The sequence below is a fragment of the Aquila chrysaetos genome, chromosome 2, assembly GCF_900496995.4.
Source record: "Aquila chrysaetos chrysaetos chromosome 2, bAquChr1.4, whole genome shotgun sequence".
Taxonomy (NCBI): Eukaryota; Metazoa; Chordata; class Aves; order Accipitriformes; family Accipitridae; genus Aquila; species Aquila chrysaetos.
This window is the reverse complement of record NC_044005.1, coordinates 12,707,510-12,733,072: the sequence shown is the minus strand read 5'-3', so window position 1 is coordinate 12,733,072 and position 25,563 is coordinate 12,707,510. Positions and strand designations below refer to the sequence as shown.

The following is a 25,563-nucleotide window of genomic DNA, read 5'->3' as shown; positions in this document are numbered from 1 at the left end:
GCATGTCTCGGCCCCCCTCACACCCCTCAGCGCCTGCGCTCGAGCTGCTTCCCTGGGGGATGCACAGCAGTGGGGGGGGGACGACACCATGCTCCTTTGTACAGCCCTCCGGGGCCACAGCCCTCCACCGCTGCTCCCCAGGCTCCTGCCACGAGAGTGCCTCATCCCACTGCGGGTGTTTTCTGCCTCTTTCCCCAGCATCACAAATAGAAGCAGAGCTGCAAACGCTCCCCTGACAGCCTCTCTCCAGTGGGTTTGAGGTGGGCTCCTGATAGCCCCCTGGTAGGGGGGAGCCCCTTATCACAGCCCTGGCGTCGTCTGCCTGCCAGCCCCAGCTCTGTGGCCCCTCTGGACGAGGTGGTGCTGGGATGCTTCCCCCAGGAGAGCGTGTCCCTGCCGCGGGCAGGGAGTGCAGCTGGGAAACTCGCCCTGGGGTGAAGCACCCGCTCCCCCCCCCCCTCGAGAGAAACCCCCAAAAAGAACCAGAAAAAGTTTGTGCCTCCTGAATTCAGCGTTTTCTCAGCAGGGACCGCTGCGGGGAAGGGTCGGGTCAGCCCCGCACCCGTGATCAGGGCAAGGTGGGGAACCGCTCCGGGACAGCGTCCGCTCCCGGGGCCCCTCTGTCCCGCACGTGGGGCGCTGTGGGGGCCGGGGCTGGGTGGGGGCCCTGCGGTTCCACGCGTGTCCCCAGAAAGTGCCGGCCCCGCGAGGGCTGCCGCCCCCGCTCCCCTCCCCTCCTCCCGCGGGGCGGCCCGGGGCGCGGCGGGGGGCCGTGCCGTGCCGTGCCGTGCCGTGCCGTGCCGGGGGGGGGGGCCGTGGCTGCGCGCCGCCCCGCCGGCGCTGCCGGGGGAGTGGTTTCCCCGCTCTGGCAGCGGCGGGGCCGGTCCGCGGGCGGGGAGGTGCCGCGGCAGCGGCGGCGGTGCCAGCGCCCGGCCCGGGAGGATGCGGACGCGCTGACGGAGCTGCCGGCTCCCCTCTGCCGCCGTGCATGGGCGGCGGGCGGCTGCCGCCTCGCCTCGCCTCGCCTGCCCCGCCGGTGAGCCGGGCCGGGGGGCGGGGGGCGCGGGGGGTCTCCGCCGGGCTCGGGGGAGGCGCGGGTGGCGGGGAGCGGGGGAGCGGCCGCCCCGGGCTCGCCTGCGGGGTCCGGCGGCAGCCCCCGGGGAAGAGCCGCCACCTGTAAGTCCTCCGCCTGCGGCCCCGTGCGGCGGCGGCGGCGGCCCGGAGCCCGGGGAGCTGCTCCCTGCCGCCGTGGGGCAGCGCGCCCGTGGCGGAGCCGGCAGCCGGAGCCGGGCGCCGGGGCGGCGGTGCGGTCGGTGCCGGTCGGGGCGGGGAGCGGGGCGCGGGAGCCGTCCGAGCGCCGTCCGGGAAAAGTGTCTCGCTTCCACGCCTGGCTGCGGGGAGTTACGGGGGAAGGAAAGGCAGAAAGTGCGGCTCCGCGGTGGGTTGTTTCTCCAGATGCTTTTTTTTTTTTTTTTTTGAGGAAAGGACGTTAAGGAGAATTCACTGAAAAACGGATTCTCCTTTAAAAAAAAAAACATCCAACTTGTTCAGGAGCCGAAGGGGCTGTGTGAAGGAATCCTGATGAATGAGCGTAGCACTGAGGGAGTTGTTTGTTTGTGGTCTGCGATCGCCTCAGCTGTTCGTTTATTCCCTTTTTTTTTTTTTTTTTTTTTTTTCCCCCAAGGCAACTTTTGAGGCGAGGAAGCGGGTAACAAAGCGCAAGTTTAAGACAATGATGCTTTTGCTTGCAGCCTAGCTGAACTGGGTAAAAGAACACTGAAATCCTGCTTTTCCCATCAGGTAGCAAATACCACACATACGATTACTTGTAGAGAAAGAAAGAACCTACTTTGCTCTGTAAATGAGGACTATGTTTCACTCTGAGCAAGGGGTGTGAATATTTTCCTGCTGCCAAATGAACATACCACAAAAATTTTCTTTTCATCTGGGACAGAGCAGTGTTTGTAGATCTCTGAATATGGCTACAGTCGCGGAGGGGAGTTAGGTTAGTCTGGATGTAGCATTAACCCCTCAAGCCACAATAAGCGATACACAGAGAGAAATTTGTTTCCATTAGCCCTTTCCTCACTGAGATCTTTACTGCAGTTGTATAGTCAGTACAGCGAAGGAAGCCCTCCCGGTTATAGGCTCAAGTCTTACTGACGGACCCAGAAGTTGCTATTCACACCTGTCCTGTAGCCTGGTTCTCTGCACAATGCCTCCTTATGAGTAGCCTGAAAATGAAGGTGAAGCGGGGAAATCTGCCTACACGCAACCAGGCTTGAGCCAGTGTTTTCCATCTCTTTGATTTAATGAGCAACAAATTTTTGTGCCCAGAAAAGAATCCAGCTCACAGCTCAGGATTTTGATAATTAATATTCCACTTAAAAAACATGTTTTCAGAGTCAACATTATGATTACAGAGAGAAAACAAGCAAACGGGGAATGACTTGACCTGGTTTCCTTGCTTTCCCCATCTAGCCTGACAATTTGTCAATCAAGTGGAATTTCCTCTAACGTCTCTGGTACATTACTTTAGCAGAAGAAATGAATGTGCAAATATAGTCACTACTTTCCCTCCCTTCTCACAATGATCTCTTTGTATTAAGCAACAGGCTTTTGCATAGATCAGGTATCAACCCCACCGTGTCACAGGCTTAAATTGCTCCTTCTCCCTCATTTCTGAAATTATGCCCCTGCGTTTGAGCCTATTTAACCACATCTGTCGATTTTGGAGGGTCGGTCAGAGAAGCCTTGATCCGGGGCAGATCCTGTGTCATGTAAGGCAGCAGGAGCCCTGCTAGGACTTCAAGGAGACCAGCATCTGCCTCAGCCACAGCCCTTCCCTTTGCTCCTCAGACATGTGTACATTCTCTGGAAAAATCTGTAAATGAATCAATTTCCTGCATTTTCCATCTTCAAAGGAAGGCTTTATTGCAAACCCCAGGAAAACTGCCAGCCAATAACAAGCAGGTAGAATGAAAAAGACTGATTGATACCAACAGGTCCTTAAAACCTTGTCTCAGCCCCCTGTTTCAGCCTTTGTCCCTCCTTCATCGTAAGTCCGTAGGGGCTGGGATCACCTCTCCTTCATGGTTTGCAGAGAGCATGACCAGTACCGTCCTGTGCAGAGCAGATACCAGTGCTGGAAGAAGCTGTGGTCCGGCAGGACGATCCCCTGCTCTCATCAGGGTGCATTGACTGATCCCACAGCGGTTTGCCCCATAGTGCCCATATCCCCCTAGGACTAGGAGAAAATAGTCCAAGTCCAGCTCCTCTGTTGAGACCACTGCAACTTCTGTAAGATGCAGCCTGAATTTTCAGCTGAGTTCTGTCTCTGACATGCACGCACGTAAACTGCCTCTGTGCAAATATTTAGGAGACCTCTAGATCCGGAAGGTGCATGTTAATTGGTCGCCAGGAAGACTCACAGTCCTATTAATGCATATCTGCTTTCAGCGTTAATGACTCATTAAAAAAAATACTGCATTTTAATTTTTTTAATAATTTCTTTATTTTTAGCTGTGTGTTGTCCTCACCCTCCATCGTGCCCACCCCTACTGCGATAGCACGCAGTGTTCTCATATCCTCCATCTCAGGCTGGGGCAACTTCCCATACCTGGAAATTCAATTAAGGTGATGGAGTTTTAATTCATAGACAAAACCAGCTGCATCTCTGGTGTTAGGTTGTGATGTCGTGACACCTGCGGTTGTGCTGTTAATTACCAAGAGGGAACATTAAAAGTCTCTTCGTTGTCATTGTTCTCTTAGGAGTGTCTGGTGGGTTTTTGTTTGCTTGGTATTTAAATCTAACACTTTTACTGCATTGGCTTTACTGAATTCTCTACTAAATGCTCAATATTGCATCATATTACAGCACTAATAGCATCATATTCTAATTTCCCCAAATTTACAGAGAAAGAACTAGTTTATCTTTTAAGTAAATACTGTTCTACCTGACTGTACCTAACCTCTTATCCTATTCTGTTACCTAGAAATGAGCCTAGCGATAGACTATCCAGAGTATTCTTTCACAGTGCCAGAAAGACATCAGACATTTCGCAATCCATTTCCCATGACATTTCCATCTAAGAATCACCTACTCTGTGTTGATGCTCTACGATATTTTTTTCCCACTCATCTTCTGCTTGTGGGACTGTGGCCTGAATTCAGGACCAGCCAGAAATACCTAGGGAATAGTAGAAAGAAGCACATGAAGCCAATTTTCAACTGTCGCCAATTCCCACGGGTGCTTGTAAGGTGAGGGACAATCGTGGCATGAAATATGAGGGATGAGAGAATTGTCATCTTCCAGGGAAGATCCCAGAAACAAAACCATTTCTTCCTGAGACCCTTTAGTAACGGTTGCTCTGAATTAGAAGGAATCATATACTTATTTGTAAGGTGTTGGCTTCATAAGGTTGTTTTGAGGAATTGAAGCCGATGCAAGGTTCGCTGTGTGAGAGGAGCTCAGAAACACTCTGCTCGACACAGGCATTTCCGATCCCAAAAGCAACTTCTTGGATGAGAGAGTATTTGCACAGCAAGTACCAGAAGAGATACCTCTAAAAACCTTTAACAGCTTGTTGAGGCTTATCTCTGATTTTGATGGGGCTGTTTTCTTAATGAGGTCCTCTCACATCAATTAGCTGCTGAATCTGATGTTAAAAAAAATAAATCCAAACTTTCTCTTGGCACACGGTTCCATGAGGACTCTGTGGAGATTTCCACGATACCGAGGTCTACCAGCATTCAGAGGAGCTGGCTTAGTCATTCTTCCCATCTGCTCTGCTTCTTCCTCCCTCCACTGCTCTGCACATGCTTCCTGGCTGTCTGCTCCTCATCCTTATCTCCGAGAATCCTGGCTGGCTGCCCTGCTCTCCTCCCTTGCCGTACCTATCCCTTGTGGCATCTTCCGCGAGGAAGCTCAGGTAGTTTAGTGCTGAGATCAAAGAGCTGAAATAAATGAGCTTCTCTAAAGCAGCCAGGAAAAAGAAAGAGAAAAAAGAAAAACCTACCAAGGAGGCACCCATAGCAAGCAGCGTCGCAGACGTCATTTGCAAAAAACCTTGAGTTAAATCACCCCCAAATCATGAGATTGCTTTGAAAATTGTGATAATTAAACACAGGTACGTTTTAGTTCTTTTCCTTCTTCTTTGGCCACTTATGAGTCGAGTTTCTAGCTCCTTTTTGCAAACAGGGCCAGTGGGAACTTGGACAACTACAACAAACTGGACGTTGAGGTTTGTGTGTAGTCATGACGCTCCAGGAGCTGGGGATGCAAGAAGAACAACGGCTCCCTGATGCCTCACTGTGCAACACCAGGAGTCAAGAAGGCTGAGTTAGAGTGATCTGCCAGGACCATGCCCTTTGCGAGCCTGTATTTTCTAGTGTTGGTAGTCCGCAGATGAGTGTTTGAGAAATTCCCCAGGATGATATTTACCCCAGTAGCTTCTTTGGAGCAGAAACAGTAAAAACTGCAGCTCGCTGTGAAGTTAGCGGTGAGAGGCAGCATGGTCTGGAAATAGCAGCCTCCTACCCCTTTTCGCTCTCCCAAACTACGTGCTGTGTCTCATGCTGAAATGCCTGCTCCTCCACATCGAGAGTCATTTCATCTTGCTGCTTCCTGAGAGAGATCGACATCCTCTGCAGAGCACACGCTGCCGAGGAGAGGAAGGCAGCTTTGGCCTGCGGAGAGCAGAACTCAAGTACTGTGTGGGTGGCCGAAGACAAGAGCTTCTGAAATGAGGGAACAGAACAGATCTCTAATCTCCAGACTCTGACACATATCGCACTTTTCTCAGTTGCTTAGGAAAGAGATTTGCATCCAAAAAGAAGTGGGAGGTTTAAATAGGAGTTCATACACACGCGCATTTATCTTCCGTGGTCCATACGGTAATTTACATTTCGCTAGTCCCATGGAATCCATAACACTTCATAAAGTGCATCCATTACAAATGTGCAACCAGGGGAAACAAAGAAGCTGTCCAAGTTCCTATCCACAGTGTCCAAAAGCTGAGCTCAGTAGGCAGTCACGGAAATTGGAGGCTGCAGGGTGTCACTGAGGTAAGTGCTTATTTCGGGTTGTGCCAAGATGCTGAAGCTAGTATCCCACCCTCAGCAGAGCTACTGGGCATGGTCCTACCTATGGATGGCCCAGGCCACCTGTGTGGCCTGAAGCACTGCAGGGCATAAGCCGTAGCTCCATCCTCCTAGGACACTAACGTAAGACTGTGGCATAGAAGAGTTGGATCCAGAGAGGCACCTGGACCTAGAAAACACCAACTGACATTTCCTTGCAGGGACGTGCACCTTCTGGTACCGTGTGAGCAGCTCCTTCATGGCTTCATCAGCCGCAACAAGCGTAACTCTGTCCTAGATCTCCCACTCATCCACCCTGGCTGAACTGACAGCCCGATCTGCTGCAGCAAAGTGGCCCAAATAAGGCACCCTTTCTTCTTCTGAGTGGAAAAACCTCCTTGGACGTGTTTGTTTATTGAGAACTGCTGAGCAGGGTTTACTGTGGCCCGTCGAAATTTTCCACTTTGCAAAAATCAAGCAGTAGCCCATTGCTTCTCCTGCCTAACACCATTCTTATGCATGCCCTGTCCCAATTTTCCTTGTAATCAACAGCAGGGGTTTCTTTTTGTAGCACACAAAGACTAGACGCCTTGAATGAAGAAAAGTTTGCATTTTTCCAGAGGCTTTAGTGGGGTGAAGCAGGGGGGGACCGGACGCCCAAGGCTGAACTCCTGGTTTGTTTGAGGCACTATCTGAAATCAGTGGGAACCGTGTGTGCGCTGCGATTGCATGGGCGAGCTCCCAGAACTCGGTCTTTACAGTCCTCCCGCGCGTGAAGCTGAGCCCGCAGAGCCATGTGGGGGACGTCTCTCCAGCACAATTTAAATACGGGGCTGGTAAAGCCCCTGGGATTGTCCCATTGAAATAAGAAGGGGAGGGCTCCAGTTTCGCGGTGCCAGAAAAATGGTAAATTTGCACGCGGAGCAGTGGTTCAAGGCCAGTTTCTGCACTATCTACACTTATTTTTTAGGAGGTGCACCTTCAATGTGGTATTGTTAGGCTGTTATCATAATATTTCCATGAGTGCTCAGTGAGGGAATGATTAACTCCGGAAGCCTGGGAGGGGAGGAGGCTGTCCCGCAGCCCCTGCTAATCTACCAGCAGCCCTGGCACCCTGCGGTCAGGTCTCCCTCTGCCACCCAGATGTCTCCAACGCTGGGGCAGCTGGGAGAGGAGGGGTGATGCTTTCAGAGTAGGAGGCATCTCTAAATAAGTGACCTGATGTCGGAGGTGCTGCTGCCTACCGGGGAAGTGTTGGGGCTCGGCACCTCTGAAATGCGGGGCGCCTTTATCGAGCGGCCAATCTGCAGGCTGCTAGGATTGCAACCTGTGGCCGGTTCCTGTTTCTGTTTTGCCCAATGAAGTGCACTCACCTTAAAAACATCTACTTTGCAATTCACAGTGGATTTATCTCAAGGAAAGGCCTCCTCTGCTGTGCATGGTAGAGTCCTATCCCTGCACAGCAAGGCCAGGCACAGCTCAGGAGAGACAGCCAGGCTGGGCTTCCCACGCGCCCCAGCTGGCCAGAATTGCTGCATGACATCCTGCTTCTGCTCCCTGGTGCTGGTTGTCCTCCCGTAGGTGGTGAGACCACGCCACCGGGGCAGACTGTGTCCTTGTGCTATAGAAACTCCAAACACACAATGTGTCCCAGATGCTTTCCAAAGTGGGAGAGAAGCCCAGAGAGCACATTTTGGTGCCTGGGCTTTTGGTCCGTGCCAAGCTGCACAGGTGGAAATCCATCTCGTTGTGTGGGGTGGGAGGCTGAAGGCCCTTGGTCTAGGCAAAGGGGCCACCACTGAAGCGTTGCATCATCTCACTGGTGGAACCAGCTCTCTTATCATTCTTATCATTCTTACCATACCTTGGTTGTATCTCCTCACGCTTTGCTTGGTGCTATGGCTCCTAAAGAGGCAGGATGTGACCAGCTCATCGGAGTAGTCCCTAAATCAACTGTTCTTTACTGGGAGGTGTAGCAGGGCTCTCCAAGCCCAGAGGATGGGTGGCCAGGCAGTGTCACTGAGCTCTGAGACTTGAGACTTCTTGGTGGCTGTTAATAGCAGCACAGCTGTGTTGGTACTCCTGGAGCCAGAGAAGAAGCTGGTTGTCAAGCTGAGGCAAAGGAGGGCAAGTCATTTTGGGGGCGGAAGAGGGGTAGGTTGGGAGAGGGTGCATTGAGCAAGTGGGCTCCAGGCTGGACTAATCAGCAAAGCAGAAAAGGTGGGTAAAAGTAAGAAGGGACAAGAAGAGATAAGCAGAGCAAGGCTTTACTCAAGTAAATTCCAGACTGCTTCCACTGCAGTAAAGGCTTGTCGCATGGTCTCAGTAGCCGTGCCTTGTTTTTAAAAGATAAAGCAGTATCGTAGAAGGAAGAGTATTAGTTTATGTTTTCTCTAGTGTCAGCCAAAGAAGATAATCACATCTATTAGGTAGATAAAGTGAGTATTTCCTCTTTACAGAATAAATGCATTCTGGTAGTTTTATACACTGGAAACACTGAACTCTTCAACAATCTTGTCTGGGAAGAAGTTTTCCTGTTTTAAAATAAGGCTGTAGGGCTGGGAGAAGGGGATTCTTCCACACTGCAGTCCTTAAGTGATTTTCTTTTTATTCCAGCAGTCAAGTAGCTGAGCCCCAGGTCCTGACATCCCCTCTCAAACATTGCATGCACCATAGGACAGAGTTGCCCAAAACATTGGAGACGAGATTGGTCTTGGGTCAGTTCAATCCAGAGGTCCTTTGCTGAGACTGGAAAAGCAATGGATGTGGGTTTAATTAATTTAGTACTGTGTGGATCCTTATATACTGCTAACCAGGCATCTGAAGATACCTCTAAACAGCAAGTGGCCTGGCTTGGATTCCAACCAGTGGCCATGTGGTACCTGGTTCATTATCTCTTACACCATTTTGTCTGTCATTGACAGATGACTCAGTGTAATAACTGTTCTTATTACATCCAGTCTTTTCTAAAGGAGAGATTGAAGGCAGACAAATTCATGCTGAATTTTCATAGGTTTAATAGCAGCGGTTTTGCAATGGGTAGTGGGATAAAAATCTTCCCGGAGTGTTGGATAACATGGTGTTGGATGCTCTCTGGTTTCCATACAAGAGACAAGCACTGAGTGTAGTCGTAAATTTTTAAGGGAAAAAACATTAGCCTCTCTGAAGTTGGTTTGATCATTGGTTAGGAAGGAAAATTGCCAGACAAGAATTAAACCTTCTGAATTGAATCCTGGGGATGGAGATGTGATTTCCTGCTTCCCTAATTTGCAATACGCATGGCCTGTGGCATGAGAAGAAACTCCAGAATGCAATGCACAATTTTTCCTCTGTCATTGTTTTTTGAATAAAATCACTGTGTAGTTAATCCAGTGTTATAAATCTTGGTAGGAAGGCTTCCAGAGCAGGTTGATTTGTTTAATCACTTGGGCTGGAATCCAAACCACTGGAGGATATAAAATACATACACTAGTGCCATTCACTTCACTGAAAACACCTTTTTCCCATCCAAGGAAATAGCTGTGGCTGGCATGAATATATATTTGGCAAGCTGTAGGGCTAAACAAATTTCTCAGAAAATCATCTTTGGCCAAGATACTGACTATATTCAGCACTGTAATTCCTCAAGCTCTTCAGCTAAGATGTTCTGACAGAGAAGACATCAGAAATCAGTGATTCACACTTTGAAATTGTGGGATCCTCACCTCTGCTCACCAGGCTCCCTGTCCTGATAGCAGTCAAAGTATTACCTTCAGTTTGGAATAGACCTTTGCAAAAATCACTTCTCCTGTGATATCTGAAAGAAACGTGCAGTAATGTATCCTTCTTTCAGCGTATTTTCTCTTCTTTGTGCCTTGACCAGTAGCTTCTTGAGCAGGAATCTCATTCTTTGATGGTTTGAACCGTGTGTCATTAAGCACGCTGATCTTGCCAAATAGGGGTGTACATTTTTATTTTCTGGTTTTCCAACTATCATCAAAATTCCTGTATGGGAGAATTTCAGACTGTCCCAGTTTCAGCAGGTTTTATGTAGCTTACACTAAGGAATAAAGTTTAGCATCACAAAAAGAGTCAGATTGCAAGGTATTTCAGCTAAGAGATTTGGGTGGTTTTGGAACATTAATTGCCTTGGTAATACACAAGGTATGCTGTGAGCTATGTCCTTAGTGAGATCAAATCCCATCTGGCATAGAAGATTATACAGTAGGAGTTTCTGCAGCAAGTTTTCAGTAGTACTCTTTCACACCAGTTACTGCCAGCGTTCTCGCTTTGGTTGCACGCTCTGACTCTGTTTTATTGTCTCTTTCAGGCACTTCTAGGATTTGACAGAGTTTGCACGACACTTCATCAACAACGTGAACGCCTGCAGCAAGGACAGTTTTTGGAAGCGACATCCGTTGATGTGATTGAAGGTAACACGCTCTCTTCTGTCATTGCCCTGTACTCGCCATTTACTCCCACGGAGCCCCATGCCCTGGCTGGGTGTCCCCTTTTGCTGCCCATCCTGGTTGGTGAGGTGAGAGCAGGATCAGGCCACAGTTTGGTGCATGTCTGAGCATCCTCCAGGCTGATCCTTGCTTCAGGTAAAAAGCTCTTCCTAACCGTGGCTCAGCCTGTCCCATGACATGTGGGTTTGCCCCTCTTCTTAAGGAAATCTTTGCTTGCATCACACAAGCTGCCTCTTTTCCATAGCCACATAAATGCTTCACGTTCTTGAATCCTGAAGCTGGTCTTCATTCAAATACTGTTTTGCCACCAGGAATTTCACAGGTCAGTTTCGCCCTCTGTTCAAAACCTAAAATAAAAATGTGTGCATTGTTTCTGAGCACTTTCTTATGCTAGGTGGTTTAGCACTTGTCAGCCTATATATTGCTGTATGTTACTGACCTTGTTAGTGCCATCACAAACAGCAGAAAGCAAGCTGTGCATTTGCTCCGTGCCCCTGGAAAAAGATCAGCATAGCGTGGTCCTGCAACTGTAACAGTTGCATTTAAGATAATCTTCTCCAAATGCGGTTTTCTCACAGAAAAGCAAGAACAGATTTTGCTTTTTCTTTTCCTAATTGGTATATTTGCGCTTAATGAAACCTAGGGGAAGTAAATGCATCCCTTAATTCACTGCCACAAGAATTTTAAGGTTCAGAGTAGGTGACTCATCCACCAGAACAGAATTTATTCTTTGTTTGTAAATGCTATTTATTGCCTTGTTTTGCATCACTATGGCTACTGTATGTCATTGGTGGTATCAGCATCTACCGTACATAAAATGAATGCAAGACCAAATTTTAAAAAGATATCATTCTTATAATAATTTGCTTGTATCAGCCACTTTTCTGCTGTATGGTAGTACATCTCACATAAACGCAACACTAAAAGTGGCTCAATATTTTTCCATCAAAACTGGCTGAAAAGTAAAAAATCCTTCTGCACATGAATCATATCATAGCTAAAAAAGCCCTAAGCAGCCACCAAACCCCTTTTTCATATTCTGTGGCTTTATAAACAATTCAGTGATGTCCTACAGGTGATTTCGAAGTTTCAGGTGAACTGATTTGCAGCGGCATTCTCAATTATTTCACCTCTAGTTATTTTTAGTGTTAAATATCTAGTTAAGCTTGTTGGAAGTTTCACTGCTTTCGCAGCCCATATAGATTCTTCTGCTTTCCTTTACTGTTTTTAAGAGGAGACTGAGAACAATTAATCTATTCCAGTTAAAGCCTAATTCTTTTGCCAATTGCATGGCCCCATGTTCTTTTCTGAAACACATCAAGTACAATCACTTCTGCCATCCTATTCAATCAAAGCCTTAAGTTGCACAGATTTTGTGAAATGGCCTGGGCTTCAACAGCTTGGGAGCTGATTCACTGAGGCATCTGCTGTAACACTGGCAGGACTGTCACCATTTTCCTAGCCAGAATCATTTGTCTTTGTCATTTAGAAATAATCTGCGGGGTGTAATGTGGTCTTAGGGAAGCACGGAGCCCATTATTGCTCAATAATAGAATTTCATGAGGTCTTAACAACATCTTTGAGCTCATATGACACATTTGACAGTGCATGTGTGGATGTATATCTCTAATGTCCCATGGAACAAGGACAGAGAAGTGTTTTAAACACTTGGTACATATTGAAAGGCTGCTAAAATAAACCAGCCAGCTGTGGGCAACTGCAGGAATCTGCGGCTGGCTAGCTGGGACCAACCCCCAGGACACACAGCAGTGGGACATGTCTTCTCCGTGGTAGCCAAGCCCAAGACTTCATAAATCCCAGCCCCCCACAAAGCCACCAAGATTATTTCCATCCAGACACACACTTTCTCATTTACCTTTCCCTGCAGTCCAGGACAGCTGGGGATGGGGCACTGAACCCCAAAAAGGATCTGAAAAGAAAGACGTTCATCTTGGACGTGATCAGAGCAGTGGGCCCTGTGCTCCTCCAGGCTCATGGGTGGGTCTGGCTAACAGGCAGTGTGAAAGCTCCCCAAACCAACTCTTCCCGAAGAGTTGGGGTGGGAGAGAGGCGTCCTGCTATGGCCCACTGTGCTCATCTGCAGAGGCAGCGCTGGGGGGGCAGCAGGAGGGATGCAAAAGGGTCCCTCTGGGACCAAGGGAGACACCAGGACCAGGACGGGATAAAAAGGCAAGAACCGCATGAGCACCAGCGGTGATCAGAGGGAGGAGGCAACGGAGGGAGTGCTGCTTTCCTTTTGGGCAAGGAAGGGTCCAAGGGCACGACTCTGTCCTTTTAAGCACTGTCTCGGGTGGCAGGAACAGCTGGCACAGCTGGGGCCACGGTCACTGCTCCAGGAAAGGGTCTTCCATTTCCAGATCACCACTCCCTCAGTGCTGTTGTCCGTGGGTGTCCAGTGGTATGGCCCACTGGATGCTGCAGGAATAAAAGCGTGTGTCCAGAAAATAAATGTATTTTACTGATTAGGTGGTTTGTGGTGTCCCTGGAGAAAGGTACAGGTCCAAGCAAGGGCAGGGAGCTCAAAACTCTCTTCCTAACAGGCAGAATCTGTCCCTCTTCTACTGTGCCGTGGCTCTGGGAGGATTCAGGCTGTGTAAGCTGGGGGATGCCCAGGTCAGGGGTTTGGTTCAGCCTCTTGCCGAGTTTCAGAGCCTGCTTCTGCTCTCCTCGTGTGTGTGTACCCAAAAGCGTGCTGTTTAATTCGGCGTTTGTTGGGTCCAAGGCTGGCGCTTCAGGGCTTTTCCCGAAGCCGCTGGATTCCTATGGGGTCGGGTCTTGGCCCACAGCTGAGCTCAAGTGTCTCCTGGGTCTGCCGTGCTCTTTTTTAAATATGATGCAGTGGGAGTGAAAGTCTCTGTGATATCACGCTGCTCTGTGCTACAGCTAATTAAAGTCATTGTGAAGGGTTTCGTAGTAATTGCAGATATTGTAAAATTTAGCTTTGCGGGATAATTGGTAATGTAAGCCTGAAACAAGTTATCCTTAAGATGTTTTAGTTTGCATTTCTCAGTAGGAACAGCCTTTACAAAGAAGGCTTTTGTGAGCGAAGCAGGACCAGAATTAATGGCAGCATTTAGTCGTGCCTAAAGGGGTGCTTGCTGTGGCAGGTGGCAGGGCGGTGTAATTGAGGATGCCTACGTTCTGCGTGCTGCAGGAGGCTCCGGCAGCCAGTAGCTGCTGTACCTGACAAATGCCAGATAGAGAGAGTGAAATGTCCGGGGCCAGACCCATCGAGGGCTGATGTATTCCCATCCAAAATGAATGTGGCCCCTTCAGTCTGTAGGTCAGAGTGGTTCAGGCTCTCTTTGCTCCTATGCGCTTAATATGCATTATGAAGTTTTCAGGCATCCTCAAATTTTTCAGTAGAATGCTGTGTCTATAAATCTCAAATGTGAGGAAAATCCTAACGCCATAGAGACGTGCAGCTACCCAGCCATGGGCTGGGCTGAGCTCACCGCAGCGGGGACTGCAGCCGGCTCTCATCCCTCTGCTCCAGGGGGCTGAAGTGCCCAGCGGAACGAGGGGAGCGCAAGGGCCAGTGCTGTAGTGCTTTGGGTGCCAAACAGCACAGGGGGATGCTAAAGGGCACATAAGCAGATTAGGTTCCGAAGTCCCTGATTTAAATGAAATTTAGGTGCCAAACCTTCCCTGATGCATTTGAAAATCCCACTCAACACCTCTCTGAATACTCAGGCAAGTAAAGACTACTGAAAATCTGGCCCTTAGACACCAATACAGCTGGTGTGTCTGAATTAATAGTTTAAAAAGAAGTGCTGGCTCATGACTAAATGGAAGAGACATCTGGGAAGAGCAAATATTGATTACGAGGAATCAGAATGAGAACTTAATTCAAGGCTGATATTTCCACGAGTAACTTTTTTTGGTCAACAGATGCAATTTCTGAGCTCATATATCAGTAATAACTGGTTGCTGATAACATTGGAGGACTCCCATTTTCCTGCTGATGACTCTGGGACTCTATGGGGGTCCTCTCTGCTGTCCCAGGGGGGCAGCTGGGGTTGATGCCCTGCTCTGCATCGCGGCACACAGCAGTAGCAGTTGGCTTGGAGGGCTATGGAAACGCTTCTCGGTGGGCTGTTTAGAAAGCACAGTCTGTAACGCAATTATTTTAACAAATATGAAAAGCTAATGTCTTTTTTTAAATTAAGTGTTGGGCCAAAGCTCAGAGCTGAGTTTTCCCATTCTGCTTTAATATTCGCAGCATGACAGAGGTGATGAACACACGGGAACCGGTGATGGAGGAATTTGCGCTCAGCCAGACTCCTGAGGAAGAAGGAGGCCCTTCAAGCCAGGTAACTTGAGAAAAACTGGAAAGTATCCTGAGTTGCTTTTCAAAAGCAATTTAATGCAACCAATAACTGTCATACATGTTAGATGTCGAATTGCAGAGCACAGCTGCCAGAAGAACAGAGCCCTGAAATACCTGTTTGATCCTACTTAGGTTTTATTTCTAAAAGGTAAGAGTTCTGGCAGGAGGGTTTTGTCAGGTGCCAGGTCTCTGGGGCACAGTGACAGCGATGCCCGGCCCCTGCAGGGATGCAAGCAAAGAGGCTGTTTGTCACCAAGAGTTCAGATCGAGCAACCATCGTGTGATGGAAGACATCCAGCCAATACTGTACCGCAGCTTTTATACAGCCACCCTTGTAATGAGCTAAGTTTCCTCAGGCTCAGAGGGAGCTCCCTTTTTAGAAAAGAGACCATTTGAAACGGTTGTGTAATTCACATAAATGGCTGTGCCGTCGTAGCAGCAGCACTGGTCAGGGCCATTTGCTGGCAGGTGCAAGAGCATTTTCTGTCCCCAGGCCGTCTCACACACCCACTCTCATACCCGCCTGCGGTGCTAATTCCAGCAGGAGGGATCACGATGTCCCGAGCCCCCCTTGTGACAACCCCCGCACCCCTGTTTGTGCTCTGTGGTTGTGCTCATGACTCTCAGTGTCACTGCCAGGGACAAACCACCTAAACGTGTCCTGGTGGACCTGAGCTGCTTCTCAACATAAGGTGTATTATTGCGACTAGACTCAGAAAACTACTCTAGGAGCAGCCTATTGCAGGTTAAAACCAAGCATTTGGAAGCCAGGGAAGTCAGAGCTGAAATTTTGCAAATTCCTTTCAGATCACTTGTGCATGTAATGAAAGGCTGTGTGCAATGAAAGAGTGTACCATAGGCTTTCCCATGCCTCATTGACTGCACAGGATAGATGTTGCTCACTCAAAGAGCACATTTTCAATATTCTCTTTCCTCTTTTTCACTGAGTCCCAGGTTTTCATTGTGTTAGTGTATGCTGCCCAAACTCTGTGCCAGCTCCAATTCCACCTATGCATTTAGGGCTGTTCTGTGGTGTCCCTGATCATATGCTCCAGAGGTTTTCCCCCAGCTCCTTTACCCTTTCTCTCTGGGAGAAGGTGGTACCGTCTACATTTTAGTGATGGCCACCTGAGGCAAAAAAGCAAAAAGAAAAGAGAGGTAGCGCAAAATCAGTGACTCAGTGGGAAAACTAGGTTTCTTCCAGCAACTTCCAAGCACTCTGGCCAGGAGACCGGTCCTTCTCTTCCTGCAGTCTCCTGCCCACTCGTCACACACTCCAGCTTCCGCAGAAAAACACAGCAAGGCCCGACAGGCAGCTCTGCTTCCTGCCAGTCCTGACTCATTCCTGGAGGGATGTGGTAAATACGGGGCTCTGGTGGAAAAAAACATTATGTGATCGGTGTGAGAAAAGACCATATGAGAATGACACAAACAAAAATAGCCAAGCTGAGGCCGCACAGGTGCCTTTCCTAAATTTTGTTGCAGCCATAATAGTCAGCTCTTAGCACATTTTTAGATCAGTGTGTGTCATTTCCTAGGGCTCCAGAAAGCAGATGAAAAAGCAGAAATTTTCTTGTATTGGATCCCCCATCCAGGGTTGCCAGCAGGCTTGGGGATGGGGTGGCTGTCACGCAGCCCCCTGCCACCCGAGTAGGCTGAGCAGCAGCCGGGGGAAGAGGTCACTGTCACCTGCTTGTGCAGCCCTGGGAGGAAATAAGGCAATTTGCCTACAATTTTATGGCTATTTTCTGCCAGCTGAGGCGGTGAGGCTCAGGGAGCTGGGCTCCACCATGGGTCTGAAGAAGAGCTCAGGGGTGTCTCTGGACCTGTCCTGGCCAACGAGATTTTACCTTGTCTTATATTTGGAAATAGCAAGATCGTATTAGCAGCCTCTTAAAAATTCCTTCCAGTCAAGACAGCTACCATGGAAATGTCTTTCCAAATTATAAACAGGTGGAGGCTGTGTAATGGGAAGTTGGGGGTAACTTTTCCGATAAGGCAGCATGAGCAGCATTGCTTGATCAGGACAAGTTATGCCCATGTGGGTGCAGCTTAGGGTGGCATTAGAAAGGTTTACCTTCAGTGATTCACTGGTCTAGGTGCACTGAAGGGGCTTTCTCACTAAAGAAGTTTCTTCTTAATTGTGTCTCACTTTGCAACATTAACAATGATATACGACATTTTTCACCTTTGTGTAGATTTGCAAAGAGTAATGAATCCCTGCAACACTACCATGGGGAGCAAGGGTGTGAGGATGAGAATTATTGTCCGGCCTCATCTCCAGAAGTCAGATACAGGCATCGCAGCAATGATAAAAATGTGCTTGCTGCTTCCCAGACACGTAGGAAGAGAATTGTCCTTCCCAAGGGCTTGCCTCCCCATGCCAGCTCTGATGCCAAGTGGGACAACTAAACACTAAGCTCAGAGAGAGCAGCTACTGGGATGAAGGAAGGTTGCAAAAGCCATGGAGCAAACACCTCCAGTGGGTTATGACACCCCCAGGTCCCTGGCAGTGCCCTGGGGGATATGCCCACTTTTATGGTGGTTAGGGAATATCTGTGTATTTCTGCCTGTGCAGGAGCTGTGCTGAGACTGGCCCACATAACCAGCAGTGCTCAGTCTAACCAGAGACCCCGATTCAGTGGTGAATGTGTTGCAGATGTGGGGGGAGGTTCCCACCAGCACACAGTAAATCTGTGGCAGTGCCTGGAGTTAAACTGGGATGGTTCTTGCTCTCAACCCCTAGTTCAGTCCCCTAGTCTGCACCTTGATTTTATTGTTACAAACAAAACAAAACTCGGCTAGCATGGAGAAATTTACAACCCGTTAGTGCAGGTATACGGAAGTTTTAGAAGCCAGGAGATAAGGTTTCAGTGAAGCAACAACAGAGTTTGTCTTATGTTAACATCCTGCAGGAGCTGGAATTACTGTTCCTCAAAAAAACCCAGAAAAAACCCCAATCCAAAACAAAGTACCCTGAGAGATTTAAATGAACCAGCGATGTTGAAAACAAGAAACCATTTTTATGTGTTACAATATCCTTCACTAAAAAGACCTAGTTCAGCTTCAAGCTTTAATCGCTGCACAGTGTTTGACCTGCGGCTTCAATGTGACAAATGAAAATAATAGCTGGCACCATCCTCTGTGTAAAGATGATCTCTGGGACTACCTGTTTTGCATGAATGCATCATAAAATATAGTGTTTCACATTACAGAAAATAGCTCTGCAGAATGGTGGCTTCTTAATAAACTGTCACCACAAGAAAACATGAAAATCATATCAGAGTAAAAGGACAACAGCTAGAAGGGCTGCAGCAGCCATTTAGCTTAGTGTTACAGCAACGACCTTTGTGTCCTAAAAATCCACCAGAACTGAAACACCAGTGTTTGGCAACATAATGAATTTTGTCGCCTAAGTCTCCATTTTTACTACGCATGTCAGATCACACCAGTCAAGGCGATTGTCTGCTCGTCACACTGGCGAGCAAAGTCAGTTCTTTGCCCAGGAAGGGACAGCATGTGCAGAGGAGAGTGTGCTGAGACCTACAGCCCCTCTGCATCCATGCTGGCAAGGAGCTGGATTTAGCTACTTTTGAAATCCTCCCTGTGCAGGACTGTTGCCCTGCACCAGATGAAGGGGGTTTTTAATGGACATGGGAGTGCATGTCAAATGTAGAAAGGATGCTAAGACGGAGCGTGTACTTTGCTTGCTCTGAATATGCATCCCTGGGCAAGGCTTTGACGGACATGTCCCCAAATGTCTCACCAGGCCTTCCCAGACTCACGCGAGAAGTACCCCAAGCTGTCCAAAAGACTGCCATCGATTGTGGTGGAGCCGACCGAGTCCGGGGAGGTGGAGAGTGGAGAGCTGCGCTGGCCTCCTGATGACCTGAAATCAGCAGAGGACAAGGGTCTTCATGGTGACCAAAGAGTCTGTGTCCAGCAGCAGCAGCAGCAGATGGATCTGGAAGGTTTGAATGAGTAATTTTGTCCTTGCTCCCCATAGGAGAATAGCAGTTTCAGGCCATGCCGTGCACTGAAGTTAATAGCGTATCAAAGAGCAGTAGGTGCTTGAAGGTGCCCAGAAACACCTGCACTGGAGAGGGAGTCCTGTGGACTGAAAGTTTCCTTGTAGCTTTTGAGTACATGGTGTTTTCATCTGCATCAGGCTCAGTGCTGGCCACTCACATGGCCAACAAGCAGATTACTGCACATTAGCAGTTCACTCTAGGAAATGGTAATCCTGTTCAATAGCATAGATGTACCTCCCTATCTCCTAGCCTAGAAGCGAAGTGTTTAACAGCTGCACATTTTCAAAGCATCATGGTGTCCCAGGAGTGCATTAGTGTAGCAGGAGCTCACAAATATGTAGATATGGCTAGTAGTGTCATTGTGGGGTAAACATGGCTAAAGGTAAGAGCTTGTTGGAGTGTAGCTTGCACAGGGAATGCTCCAGTGTGGAACTGGTCTATTTATTCCTGATTTTTTTCATGTTGGTGCTCTCTTTTTCTCTTAAGAAGTGACATGGTTTCCATTTCAGTGCACCAACATTTGCCACCCAAATGTCCAGAGACAGCAACCAGGATGGGGTGCAAGATGCACCTTCCTTTACGTTCAAAGGGGCGATGACAAATGGTCTGATCTTGAAGTGTCAAATCTCCTGCTATTCCAGTTGGCACTTCTGGGTGGTGGCAACCACAGGGTTTGATCATTCAAGAAGAAATATGAGCCAAATCTATGGCCTGACCTCCAGGTTGCACATTATGGCCTCTGTGCTGTTTTTTGTGCATATTAGGACTCATTATGTCTTCAGGACGGAGAGTTTGTGCAGATTTCACTAAGACAGCAGGTAGCCCTCATGCTACAGTGGCTGTGCACAGGGATCATCACCTCATCTCACTAATATCTGTCCTGAGGTCTCAAGTCCCCTGCAGAGTCAGACTGTGATGCACTCAGAGTTCCCTACTCCAGGTTTAACTACTGGTTTGCAAGTAGAGCAAATTGCTTATGTCAGGTCTGATCACCCTAACCGATCAAGTGCCTGGTGGAGCAGGGAATCAGATGAAGGCTGTTGTACCTGTATGGGGAAATAAATACTGACGAGCCATTTCTTTGCAGATACTTTAGCGCACCCAGCTCACGAAGTGGAAGACAGTACAGATACTCTGGAAAGCAGAACTGAAGAGGACGAGTAGGGACTCCATGGCCTCAGAAGTGAAACTTCATTGTGAATGTTGTTGGAAAGCTAACACACTCTGAAGACATGTCAAAGTAATCTGTATTTAAATCTGCAAGGGTTTTATTTAGTTAGTACCTGGTAAGAAGCGTCTGGGCTTTAGAACTGTTCTTTTCAACATTTTGATTTTCAGGCTGGGATTCATATTATTTGTTTAATTTTTCCTTGGGAAACAATGGGACGTGTTAGGAAATATGAGATTATCAAGGAAAAAATGCTCCTAATTTCAATTAGCACATTTCATTGGTTTTACCTTTTTCGAGCAAGGCTGCTTTCAGGTATCAACAGCAGGACAAAGGGGTTACATTTCTACAGGAGGGATGTCTTAAATCTAAAACCTTTCTTGTTTTTAGCCATTTAAAACTAGCACTGTGATATTATGGACAATAGATGTAATATAATGTCACCATTTGATTTTGTAACTTTTGTATAGAGACGCAAGTGTAAGATTTGCCTCCAGGCTGCTGCCCCGGGGCGGCCCAGAGCAGTTCTCTCCCTTTGGCTAACCTGTGCAAATTTGGATGAACCAGCCTTTTCTTAGCCGCCTTTTCAACAAGGCTCACGCCTTTCGGAAACGCTTTCTCGCTGTACATTGATGAAGCGGATTAGCTAGTCGCTGGTGTTTGTGGAGTGAGGCTGTCTGTTGTAGGCTTGGTGGGGTGGATCGTGCTGTTCGTGCACTCTTGAGGCCCAGGTCCAGCTGTGGCGTGGCGCACGCTCCTCTCCCTTGAAGCCAACGAGATGGCTCTCGCTTCCGCCAGGGCTGGATTTGTCCCACCTTGTTAATAGAAATCGTTGTGACAATTCTTCTTTTGGTATGTTTTGTGTATGACGTGGGTGCAGAGGCCCAGCCGTTCCTCCCTCGACCCGAGCCGGGTGGTGGTTGGGGGTGGGTGACAGGAGCTGCGTAGCACGGCCCAAACCTGCCCTCCATTTTGCCTGACGCCAGGTCCCCCCCCGAGCCACCCGCCGTAGGAGGGGGTGGAGGAGGGCCGAGGTGGCGGGACGCACACCCGCCTGCCTCCCGCCCGAGCGGCAATGTCGGTGGGAGCGCGTGCGCCGGGGGGTGCCCTCACCCGCGGCACGGCCCCCTCGGCTTCGGTTGCACGGCCACCTCCTGGAGAGCGGGGCTCGCGGTGGGACAAGCTGTCTCTGCTCTGGACACCTCGGGCCTCCCGTGGATTTTCCGTGGGGATTTGGGGACCGTTTTGACAGGGGTGAACCCCTTCCTGCACAGGGACCTCCCAGAGACTCCCTCCCGCCGTCCCAGGAGAAGCACCGATCTTGGCCCAAAACGCTACCCTTCGGACAGTGTTGGTGGAGATAGATAATGCATGTACTCAAAAGGGTTTGACTGTGTCAGTGACGAGTGTCCCATAAGCTACGAAGTTGGTTTTCTCCATCTCTGCAGGGCTGGATGGGGTCTGTACTTCCAATTAATGTTGCAGCCGGAAGAAGCCGCTCACTGTAGGTGGAACGAAATAACAGGATTTCTTCCAGCGTTAACTCCTAAGTTGACTTCCAAGTGCTTTCTTTTCTCCAATAATAACTTTCTCTAACGGCAACTGTTAATTGTGTGATGGTGGATAAAATTTACTGGCCAGATGTATTAATAAGATAAGTTTATACCTTCTTAGCAACCAAATTTAATATATTTACTTACAAAGAATTCTGTGCAATGAATGTTTAATACAAAGGAAAGAGACTATTTTACTTCAAAGCAACATTAATTTATGTACAAAACTATATAGCTCATTATTTGGGGTGTTTGGGATCTAGGACCCTTTTTATAAGCAGTGTAGTATAGTATAATGTGATACTTAAGTTAAACTCTGCTCTCTCAACCTATATAACAATCTGTTTTACCTTCTTGATGTAGACTTTCTTACCTACACTGTCACAGAATTATTTTGTTGGATGAGTGGGATTCTGGTCAGAGCACCAAATTTCACCAGAGTAACTGAAGACTTCAAGAGCACCTCCTAAATCTGGCTGCTGTCACCATCACCCCCTTCACTGGTGACAGTTTTCTGGTAAAGCCAACGAAGCAAGAACAAGCTCAAGCTACGTGTTTGGGTAGCACAGAAGCAGCGAGAGAAGGTCCCCGGCTCGGACCCGTCTGCAGCTCTCGTGGCGGGAGGAGAGCCGCACCGGTGAGGTGTGCCGGGTGGATGCGAGGTGCTCTTTAAATGCTGCTTTTGCATCGACCGTCAAGAAGTTTTACAAAGCTCTGGGGGGAGAACAACGATGGTGACGACATATTTTTAGCTGTGTGATTTCCTTTCAATCTGCATCTGCCCAGCTCCATGAGGAATGACGTTAGACATATCACTTAATTTGCTTTTCGCTTTATAAAAGGAAAAACAGTTGTTTGAAACACTTCCCCCAATTTTATGTGCTCTCTATCTGCTTTCAGACGCTCCCTCCCTTCCTGCTCTGGATGGCCCTTATCCTATTTCCACCTGAGGTCAATGGCACTTCCCTAAATAAGTTTCCCAAAGAAACAACAAAATTCTACATACACCCTGAAAAAATGCCATGGAGCACTACTTTTTTCATCCTAGTACATAGAGCTACAGCCTATATAGAAATGCCAGATTTCCTCCTTCCAGCCTAATTACTCCTCTCTTTTTTTTTACCTCTTTTGTGCTGCTCCCTTGAAGTATTTTACCTGAAGCAAATGGATGCTTGAAACTAAAGCTTTCTTTTAAAGCAGTGTGGCCTCAGTTTAACAACCACGCAAAGCCAACTCCTCCTCCCATTTTTATTTTTCTGAACATGGGCCAGAGGCCCTAAAATAGGAGAGCAAGATAGAGAGAAAATTGTTTTATACAAACAAGCCCTATTTATTCAACTTGCAGGTCTATGAATGTCTACTTACTTTGTCTGTGTGCAAGTGTTGTCTCTCTAATAAACTCAATAGTTGTTTTGTATTTTTTTCTGGATTAAAAGCTTTGTAGAAACTAAAAAGGAAAAAAAAAGACATTCAGTCATATTTTTCTAGTCTAGCTTGTAGAATATTTCATGTAGTGCAGAAAGGAAGTTTTATGGAGTAAGACATTGTTGGATTTTGCTCTATTTCAGTTCTTTCTAATTTTGTAAAATGCCACCTGTACATAATACTTGACTAATGTATGTCCTGTAGATGTATTACACCATTTAGCCTATTAAATGCCTATACTGGACCGATTGGAACAAGTGGTGTACCTACAGTGTCTTGGTTTAAAAATGCAAAGGGTTATTTGTGGTGGTGTGTAGCTCCTGTCCTACCACGAATAAAGCTAATACAGGGGAACGAAGCTCGCTCTAAGCCTGCCTTTGCCCCGTGGTGTGCAAATACTCGCACTGGCACTCCATCCCACATGATCCTACACAGATATATTCACATTTACATCAATGGCAGTTGCCGTCTCTTTCCTTTGAGCCCTTCCTAGACCAGGCAGCTCAACGCCCACTGCTTCTGTCTTGGGATTTTCTTGCTGCCCTGCTTGGCGCGGCCCCTTCGCCCTGGGTGGTACGCTGCCTTGCGTGCTGCGCTAGCAGCGAGCCAGTTGGCTCATCTTCATTCACCTTTTAATGCAATGCACATTTTTTAACATTTTCTGGAAAGGCTATTGTGGAGCCCAGCAGGAACTCACATTACTAGAAACCTATACCCTGTGCAAGGAGAGCGGGGTCATGTGGCAGAGAAGATCAGAGGCAGAGATAGTCTGCCACTGAACAACCAATTTTTTTCCCAAAACGTCAAGTTGCCAAAAAGCAAAGGATCAGATAACTGGAGGGTGAGAGTCCCTCTTATTTCCCAGTTCAAAAGCAGCTGCTACTCGCCGAGATGGGTGTATCAGCATGGCAAAAAGCATTCCTTGGGGGCAAAGCCAGTTTCTCCACAGCCAGGCTGGGGACCTGCCGCTGCAGAACTGTGCCTGGTGGGCAGTGGTGGCATGGTTAGGGAAATTTTCTGTATCCCAGGCTGGAGGCAATGACCCCAGCTTTGGCACTGCAGCACTTGCAAACCTGATGCTTAATGTCACTCAGTACTGGAGTTTCCATGCACCATGCATGGAAAATCTCATGTCCAGGCATATATTACCCTGGGGGGGGTGGTAGAGCGACTGACACTGCCTCCTTCTCACCTCCCTAGAAGCTGTCCCTTCCTTCTGGGGTTTTCCTACGTGGTGTTCAGCCACATAAGGATGCAACAGGTGCTACCTGATGGCTCCAGGGGATGCGATTTCAACTGGTGCCAATTTTATGTCACTGTGAGGCTGTGCTGAGTCCTGGCTGTTCTCTTTCCTTGAGTCTGAAGGCGGAGGAGTTTATCTGTAATTAATTATATAGGATGAGCATGGGAACACTGTTGTCTTGCTCCTAACATTTATATTTTAAACTTAAATCCACTGGATACTCAGGTTCATTTAATGTTATCCCATTGACATATTATGAGACATTTTCATTTATCTTTAATCAGACATCTGCTTAGTAGTTCTTTCTTTTAGATGTATTCTGCTTGACACTCCTGTCTAAAGGAGCAAATAACATTTTCAGTGGAATTAGCCTCTATTTAAACCGCTAGTAAGAGATGGAAACTGGCTTTTATGACATTAAACTGAAAAATGTCACGTCTAAATCAAATCAATCCTAATTTGTGTTTTTACCATCTTTTTTTTTTTTTTTTCCAAATCCAATATTTGTGTGAATTCTTTTGTGGAGAAAGGTGATCCCTGACAGCTACAGGGAGCCATGACTCCCATAACAAACAGCACATCCCTCACATTCATGTTATAAAAGCTGTTACTCATATAGCACTGCTTCCACCACAAATTAGAGCAGGGCACCCTTCTTCCCTTTGTCTTTGAAAGCATATTGTGGCTTTCATTTCAGAGACAGTAACTCTCCAAAGTTTAAATTCACTCAGTTCTGGAAAACTAGGTTTTTAACAAAGTTTCTGGTTTTCTCTCTTAAGGAAAAAAAAAAAAAAGAAAAAAATAAACTTGAAACATTAAAAAGTTGTAATTTTCCTCCAAGAACACTGGTAAAACATTTTCCTCTATTTTCTCCAACATTTCTGCCATGAAGAGTCCAAAAACTTCACATCTAACCTTAGTAGACTTCCCTTCTGGATACACTCCGTGAGCGCAGGTAGGAGGGTGGGCAGGAGCAGAGAAGCAGGGGCCTCCAGGGAGGTGGGGACATGGGCCAGGAGCTATTCTCCTCACACTCAGCTTTCAGACCCCAGATCTTACACTATAAAGGACAAGGATCTTTTCATCCTACCTGACAATTCATGCCCACACACCAAAGGAAATCTGTTTAAAATGCCTGTGATTGCAGTGAGTCCAGCCATTAAATGGATGTTTGCAATCAAGCCAGCATTCAGCTTCGGCATGGCTCCTGGAGTGTGACAAATTCTCTTTATGAATTAGTCATTTAATTTATGAAACATAGGT

General features: G+C 47.7%; 1 protein-coding gene across 1 annotated transcript; it reads left to right on the top strand.

Annotated features, from left to right (window-relative positions):
• The first annotated feature begins 854 nt into the window (after positions 1-854).
• On the top strand, positions 855-23,311 carry LBHD2 (LBH domain containing 2). The gene is made up of 5 exons (XM_030001210.2): positions 855-1,036; positions 10,391-10,493; positions 14,773-14,863; positions 18,650-18,851; positions 19,999-23,311. Exons 3-5 carry the CDS (start codon positions 14,774-14,776, stop codon positions 20,073-20,075), a joined length of 369 nt encoding a protein of 122 aa, XP_029857070.1. The 5' UTR covers positions 855-1,036; positions 10,391-10,493; position 14,773; the 3' UTR covers positions 20,076-23,311.
• Positions 23,312-25,563: the final 2,252 nt, after the last annotated feature.

Bases quoted from the DNA above. Each gene is read 5' to 3' on its own strand.
- LBHD2 (XM_030001210.2), top strand. From the start codon at position 14,774: ATGACAGAGGTGATGAACACACGGGAACCGGTGATGGAGGAATTTGCG. The intron at 14,864-18,649 runs GTAACTTGAGAA...ATGTCTCACCAG, and splicing joins AAGGAGGCCCTTCAAGCCAG to GCCTTCCCAGACTCACGCGA. The intron at 18,852-19,998 runs GTTTGAATGAGT...ATTTCTTTGCAG, and splicing joins GCAGCAGATGGATCTGGAAG to ATACTTTAGCGCACCCAGCT.